This window comes from Myripristis murdjan, chromosome 19 (genome assembly GCF_902150065.1).
Source record: "Myripristis murdjan chromosome 19, fMyrMur1.1, whole genome shotgun sequence".
NCBI lineage: Eukaryota > Metazoa > Chordata > Actinopteri > Holocentriformes > Holocentridae > Myripristis > Myripristis murdjan.
Window position 1 is genome coordinate 10,243,125 of NC_043998.1, and position 7,860 is coordinate 10,250,984.

The 7,860-nt window shown below is 41.8% G+C and overlaps 1 protein-coding gene across 1 annotated transcript; it reads left to right on the top strand.

The window, feature by feature from the left end:
- The first annotated feature begins 313 nt into the window (after positions 1 to 313).
- On the top strand, positions 314 to 6,776 carry patl2 (PAT1 homolog 2). The gene is made up of 19 exons (XM_030077173.1): positions 314 to 453; positions 843 to 993; positions 1,079 to 1,377; positions 1,472 to 1,537; positions 1,616 to 1,669; positions 1,753 to 1,917; positions 2,013 to 2,087; positions 2,218 to 2,366; positions 3,262 to 3,336; positions 3,436 to 3,559; positions 3,739 to 3,856; positions 3,955 to 4,061; positions 4,151 to 4,204; positions 4,288 to 4,427; positions 4,648 to 4,804; positions 4,967 to 5,107; positions 5,388 to 5,485; positions 5,593 to 5,733; positions 5,872 to 6,776. Exons 1-19 carry the CDS (start codon positions 430 to 432, stop codon positions 5,903 to 5,905), a joined length of 2,172 nt encoding a protein of 723 aa, XP_029933033.1. The 5' UTR covers positions 314 to 429; the 3' UTR covers positions 5,906 to 6,776.
- The last annotated feature ends 1,084 nt before the right edge of the window (positions 6,777 to 7,860 follow it).

The following is a 7,860-nucleotide window of genomic DNA, read 5'->3' on the forward strand; positions in this document are numbered from 1 at the left end:
TTCATGGAGACTGTGTGGTCTTGAGCATAGCTGGGAAAGCGTTTAATTCATTAGAGGTGGGAATGTCAATCTTGAAGCCATTCACAATTTGACCACTAGGTGTCACTACTCGCTGCCTTTTAATTTGTATCTCAGAAAATAAAAGAGGAGTATCACTAAGCTCAACCTTTGGCACCTGAAAATATGAAAACAGAGCTAGTCTTTGCTGTAGCCTGTGCTGTCGGGAATAATAATAGGATAATGATAATGATAATAATAATGATAGCCGGAAAGCTCTCGTGACGTTTCCACGCCCCTCTCTGCCTCACAGGTGAGTTCATTTAACTAGCTAATGAGCCGCTCGTTGTGTCTGACAAGAGAAAGGAAAGCTAATGAGGAGAGTCACCGCAACCCGCCGACCTCCAGTGTAACAAATAACCAAAGTTCACCATGAGCGATTCAGAACAAGGACAAGTAAGCCACTATCGTTTATTTGTAACTTTTTTTTTTTTTTATGTTAATCTTGGGATGAACGAGCCGCCGCTTTATTGTGAATAGCGGGCGAGTGCAGACCCATAATTAACGTAACCGTTTTTTGTTGCTTGTATTGTTTGTGTATCCGTGATTTTAGCTTATGAAAAAAAAAAAAAACAAAAAAAAAAACATTTGTATATAAATGCGGGTCTTGCGGGGAAATTTTTAAGCAGCGAACATTAAATTATTAAAATCTGGAATACCAACTTTGGCAACTTTCTGTTGTAAGGATTCTGTGATTTTGTCCGGTGTCCTTGTCTGATTTTCAGTCGTGCCATTATTTGCATTGTATAGCTAGTTGTTTGTTGACTTGTGATTAATCTACTCAGGAGACTGAAGATGTCTCCCAGCGTCAGTGGCCTGAGAACGGAGAGCAGTGGAGTGATGGGGAGGATGAGGCTGACATGGACTGTGGCCTGCAGGCCATGGCCGAGGAGGATGAGGAGATTGACTTACACAATGATGAGACATTTGGAATGGGTATGAAGATTTGTGACGTGAAGCAAACAAGTAATTTGTGACAAAATATGACGCCCCCCAACCTTCATTCTCCATTTCTTCCTAGATCTAGATGCAAATGAAACCACAGGGGAGCCCAGGAACGGTCTCCTCCAGTTTAAAGAGCCACCATCTCCGCCGCCTCTTTGTCCACCGTCACCGATACCAACATCAGTGTCTAAACCTGCTGCCCCACCATCTTCTCACTGCACCTCTCCGCCTCATAGGCAGAGGCCCCACTTTCTGCCCCAGGTCCCCCCGGGGCAGCGCGGCAGGGGTAGAGGAAAGAGGGGAGGGCTGAGAGGAGACCAGATGTTTGAAGATCCAGCTGTTATGAGGATAGTGGAGGGGAGACCGAGCCTCAAGGTGATTGCCGGTTTGTTTGATTACTTTCGCAAAAGCACTCACCGCAGCTTGTCCTCATCTTGGTAGCTGATATAATTTATTTGCTCTTTTTAAGAGCCTCGACAGTGCCATAGTGGAGTGTGGAAATGCCATGACCCGGGACATCTTTCATTATGATGATGTGAGTGTCCACTTGGGAAGGCGATTAATTTTTAATCGGTTTATATCTTTGTATCCTTACTATCCTTTTTTGTTGCAGTGGATGGCACGATCTTACAGAAAGACCAGAGGAATCCCTAGATCGATACTACAGGTTAAACCCATTAAACAAGTCTGTTATCTGCATGATGTGTGTTACCTGAACAACCAGGTGTCATATCTTATTCTGTTTCTTAGGACAATGCTATAGTGTGTGTGATTGATGGGCATGGGGGCAGAGGTCACCATATGACCTCCAACTTCCTGGGCTTGCCATATCCTGTCTCTTCCTTCAGGGGCAGGAGAGGGGCCCCCAGAGGACCCTACAACAAAAGAGTCTTCACCCCAAGAGGCCCGTCTCAGGTGCCCACTGTAGAGACTTGATTAGTTTATCTCAAAATTTTAATGTGCAGATGTCTGGAGTGCCCTGTCACTTTCCCCACTCACTGTACTTTCAGATGCATACATCCATGATGCCAGGATCGCCCATCCTCTCGCGTCAACCTTTAACCCCACGGCAGCATTACAATCAGGTTTTTGCAATGACAAGTTCTACCTGTCCTGAATTTTTTTTTTTAAAGCAAATAGCACATGTATTCTAACAAGCTTTGGTCAAATCCCTTTTGTGTTCGCTACTCATGTTGCTGTTTTGTGCTGTATAAGACAGGGGCCTTTCCGTTTCCTTTGAGCCGCCCTTGCCCCTCCACGCCTCAGTCTCTGAACCCCAAGATGATGCAACTTCGCTTTGGCACAAACTCACCAAGACCATCGCCTGTCTACAGCCCCTCGTCCAATCCTGTGCAGCATCTCAGGTCTGTGAGGGCAGGTTGCCTGTTGGAAATAAATGTCACCCAAGTTTGAAGAGAATATTCATGAATTTGCCGTCTGAGTCATGGATTTCGTCCGCCTGCTTTATTGACTTGCAGGATTGTTAATCGTTCATATCTGTGTAGAAATTTTAGCAACCTCAGATTTTCATAAATTTCAAACAAGCCTCGGAAATTGTTTTTCAAGATAAAATGCTAACATTCAACTGTTTGCAGAGCTGCACTTCACCATCTGTGCAACACCTGGTGCATGTGTGAACTTTATGTTGCCTGGAGGTGTAAAAATTAGATAATCATGCCTCACTTTTAGATGGATATTTATTTTTCTTAGTTCGTATTTTGAATTTCAGTAGTTACGTCAGTAGAATAACGTGTGAGCACTATCATAATAGCATCTATAAATTAAGGTGTGCCATTCATTTCCTATCCTGGTAAACTTATTTATGATTTTACAGCTCTTAACGACATAGGCTTGGAATGAGGTAGTTGCATCTGATTGCTAGATTAGTTGTCATCCCAAATAGTAAACCTGACCTGGTCTGAATATAATACCTTTCACATTTTCTGATAGAAACTTGGTATACAATGCTTTGTGTGTCAAGTGTGACACATCAGTATGACTATATTGACATACTGTTAAACCCTAAGTCCCCAAGTACCCCAAAGTGTTGGTGTGTACGTGATTTCATTAATCCTTACCATATTAAGCTAAATAAGTGCCTTTCAGTATGTAGGCCTGTATGACTTAATCATTTCATAAATTCATCAGGACTGTTGAGCTTGCCGTAGCTGTATCATGGAAACTCGAGCAGATCAGGCTCACATGCATCCACATTGCTTTTGAATTTAGTTTGCCTCTGTTTTTCTGTCTAAACCCCAGGTACCCTGGTCCCGTCACTCAGCTCCACCCTCAACATAAACGACTACTTAGTCAGAAAAAACATGCATCACAAAGGTACGGACTGCTTAACATTGTAAAGATCTTCTTTCATATTCAGTGCATCAAATATGAATATCTTTATATTAAATAAAAAAAAATATGGCTTACTTGTAGAAAACCGCAGGGCTGGGACCCTTACTGTAATCTCATGACAGCCAAAGAGAAGGAGTGGATCACCAGGTTACAGATGATTCAACTCCAAACTGTGAGTCCGTACCTTGAGGACTACTACTACCAGGTAGGATGGCTGAAATCAAAGCTTTTGTTTTTAAAATTTCCTGACAAATAATTGACCTTTCCTCTTTTGACATTTTCTGCATCATTGTAGCAACCTGCTCAGTGCATGGCTCAGGTTAGTATTTGATGATTGCCGGCATGTTAATCTCTGTATGTATCCTCTTCTCCATCACATGGCAGGAGTACTATCGGCGGATAGAAGCTAAGCTGGCTGAGGAAGAGCTGGGCATCAGGAGCAAGAGGGAGCCACCCAAACTCACCACTCCTTACATCACAAAAACAGACTCTTACACACCAGGTTTCTTTATTATTCACTCTTTCATGGCAGTACAACATGTGATTTCTCTTCATGCTAGTTTTTTTTTCCTACAATTTTGCTTTTTTGTTTTCCTCCAGTGGTGCACATTGAAGGCTCTCTGGGTCAGGTTGCTGTGTCTACATGTTACTCCCCCCGCCGTGCCATCAGCGCAGTCCATGCTGTTCAAGCCCAAGCTCCACTTGAGGTGCCTGTTATTTTCAGACAACTTCTTGAAATGTACAAGTGTATTGTTTCGCCTTCTGTGATAATAAAACTGGTATTTCTACATAACAGGAACAAAAAGACACCAGACAACAACGATTAGAGGTCCTTAGTAAAATTGAAAAGGTACATTATTTCATTCAGTGATGCTTTATTCACGTCCTTCCTCCCAACCATTTACTGTTAGTCACATGTATTCTGCCCTGAAGTTGTTCATAGTTCTGCTGGAGGTAGAGGAGGCAGAGAGGATGAAGGCTACGGCTGTGGGTGAGGCAGAGTCGAGGCTCAAGGAGAAGACACAGAGGAAGGTGGAGAATATCTACTCCCAGCTGAAACACCATGACCCCTCGTGAGTTCGCCAGATCGTCTTAGAAATGGACATTTTTCAGAGATGAGATCACTGCTGGCAAGAAGTTGTATATTAGACAAATTACTGGTCAAAAAAATGCAGCATATTTTGGGTTCAAAGAGTTCAGTTACTAGCTCTCTTCATCGACTTGCACATTGATTTATTGTGGACACAGTTATGTCAGACACTGGAAATGATCAGAGAATTTTCTTTACTTTAGAGATTCAGGGGGTGAGTTTCTCCCTTTTTTGCTGGTCTCAAAAGGCAAGAGGCTAGTAGCTCGGCTTCTCCTGTTCCTCGACCGTGAGTCTGCACTGAATATCCTGCATGTGGTGACCTCGAACCTGCCTACACTGATGAGCAGAGACACAGATGAGGTAGAGGCACAATAATAGAAAAAATAGTAAAAAGTATTTTTCTCCCTCATCTATGCAGAAAACAACTTGGATGTGTAGCAGTAAAAGGAACTTAAACTACCTTTTGGTGTCATAAAAGGAAGTAGAATGAGTGTTTTTTTCACAGCTACACCCACTTTTCAGTCCCTTCCAGTGCTCTACCCACCCCTGCGAACTGTGATTGGAGGTCTGACATTCAGTCAGCTCATTGGGGTGCTCAAAGATTTGACAACGTCCGAGTCTCTAACGACATACGAGTGCCTCACGCTAGCATGCCAGAACAAGGTCAGTACTTCTTGTTGCTGCTTTGCTTTTAGAAATGTTTTAGAAAAAAAATGTTTTTGCTGGATCGATTACTTGGCAGGGCGACACTCTGCTATGTTTGGTGTGAAGGTCCTGCGGGAATAATGGGGATGTTGAAGCTTTTTACAGCTTTCATTGATCAAGCTCAATCAGATGTTATGTCATGGGCTCTTGTGGTAATATTTTGTGATGCACTTTTTGTGTAGTTGCTCTAAATCTTCTTTCTCTCTCTCTCTCTCTTTTTTTTTTTTTTTTTAAATAGTTTGGGTTGTCCTTACTCTACGCCCTCTTGTCTCAAGGGGAGAGGTTGCTGTCGTCCGGTGTTCCTCTGGAGCCCAGCATCGGTGACTTTGAGGCCTGGTGGGAATCCTGAACCTAATACTCTATAATGACTATTTTTCCATTATCAGCTGTATAAATCCTAACTATAACTGTTCAACTAAGTAAGCAGTGGTTTTCCTTTCCAGGACGGACACAATATTCCAAGTGGCAGGACAACTGTCCCAGTGTTCACTGGTGGAGCCGCTCCTCCTGCCCTCTAACCTGCTCACTCTCTTCTGTCGTTACCTGGACAAGCGGACTGTCCATCAGCTGAAAAGCAACATGGAGTGGGTCCTTTTAAGATGTATCATCCATGAATTACTTGATTTTTGAGTAGAAGCATGTTTGGAATATTTTATACAAATAATAAATTTAGTTGGTTATACCTGGAGCAAAATGTTATTAATCACATTCTCCTTATTTAGGTCTGCAACAGGATTCCTGGCTCTTATGTCTTAAGATGCACAGCAGCTGAAGAGACACTCAGTTAATGACCAGGTTATGGTGAGCACCAGTGAAAGGAGCAGAAGCACAACCAAATCCTCAGTGTTCATTATAACATGAGCTATGTAAAATACTCCCTGATATGTTAAAAAACAACATTGATGTTGTTCCTCCCCCCCCTCCCTCATCCCTTCACATTTTTGCACTGTCTCAAAACTGTTTCCTTTCCTGTTTCCTTTTTATTTATTTCCTTTATCTGATCTTTTTTACTTTCCTCCCTTTGGTCTCCAGTATGCTACATCAATGCAGGTTCACTCTGAGATTATGGTATTGACTTTTTTCTTTTGTCGGTTTGACCTTCAAAAACAAGTGTTGCCATCATTTCATGAGTTGGCCATAAGGAAATTGGCAGCCTCGCCAGTAGATGGAGCTAATTTATCTTGTTCTATCCAGCTATCAGTTTACACACTTTCAAACGTCAGTGAGTGTGCCGTTTGAGTCCAGTTACAAGAGGTATGTGAATAATACTTAGCATTTCTGTATATGAATTAAATGTGTTGGATCAGATATTGGTGACCAATAGGGTTATGGAGGATTGTATAGTAATTTATAATTGTACAGCTGAACTTAAACATTCATTATAGTAATGTCAAATTAAGTAATTCATGGCACAGCACATCAAGAGACTGTGCATTTTTTGTGTTATTGGCAAAAAATGTATTTTGTACATGTGTAGCTATAGTAAATGTTCTGTATTTTCTGTCTTGATGTTTCAGTTGTAAAGAGATTTTTTTTTTTTTTTTTATTGAGTTGATTTGGAAACAGGAGTAATTTAAATTGCACCCTTGTAGAGCACTTGCAACAAATAAAATTCTTTAAAAAAGAAGTCATGATCTTTTAATCTAGTTTGCAGAAAATGGATTTTAGTTGATCAGCTTTGGTCAGTAAGCTTTATTTCCCGTGCTCTGCCCTGCCTAGTCTGTTTTATTCTTGTCCGTTTTCTACTTGACTGAAACTTTTTGTATCTTTGTACACGCTGGGCTTGGCATTGTTGCAGTCAACCCTGAAGTTTCTGGCGTCATGAGGACTGCTGTACTGACAGATTAGTGGGTGAAAATAAGTTTGTATGTTTTATGAGTCTGGTCTGGCAGATGCTGCAAGCCCCAAACTTCAGAGCATCTCAGTTACAAATTGTATCCACTAAAGCCATGACTGAGTCACTTCACGATCCAGGTTACTGACTCCATCTTACACGTTCTGCATGAAGGGTTAAAACACTGCCTCATCATAACTTCATGATTGAACAGGTCCATATTGTGTGTCAGTGTTCATTATCCCAGGTAGTGTGAACCACTGGCTCTTTGAAATATGTTCTTGTCTGGCTCGGCATCTGCTCTTATACCGTCTGGAACAGAATCTTAAACAGTTTTACACTCAACGGACCGATCCCTGTTTAACAGGATTTGTTTGTGTGGAGGAGACCTTAGAGGGGAAGCAAGGAGTCGAAAGACAGCCTCCCTGTCTGTATTCAACAATCACCTTTTTCTTTCAACATTTTCCATTGACCTTGGTTATTGTTTATAGTTACTGGTAGGTGTTGCCTTCTTGAATGTATACTCTTGACCTACGTGTCTCGGCATGGTCCGTGGCCAGTTACATTATGAGCATAAAATAAAAGCAGTAACTTCTTCACCTAAGCAAAGTTAAGTTTTGCAATATGGAGTTGATCTCATCATAGACAACCACATGTCTTTGGTCCATATTTCCTGAAGGGCACTGGCTTCTGACTGAAGTGATAAGCCTGTACTGTTCAGAAACACCAGCGTGTGACATTCCTAAAAGTTGCAAAGTCCTGATGTAACTAACTTTGTATATAGACAAGAGGGAGAATAAAGAGGAATAAATGGTGAAGGCTCCTTGGTGTTGAGTGATGCCTGAACCACAAGGACCTGACTCCTTCACAGTTGTTT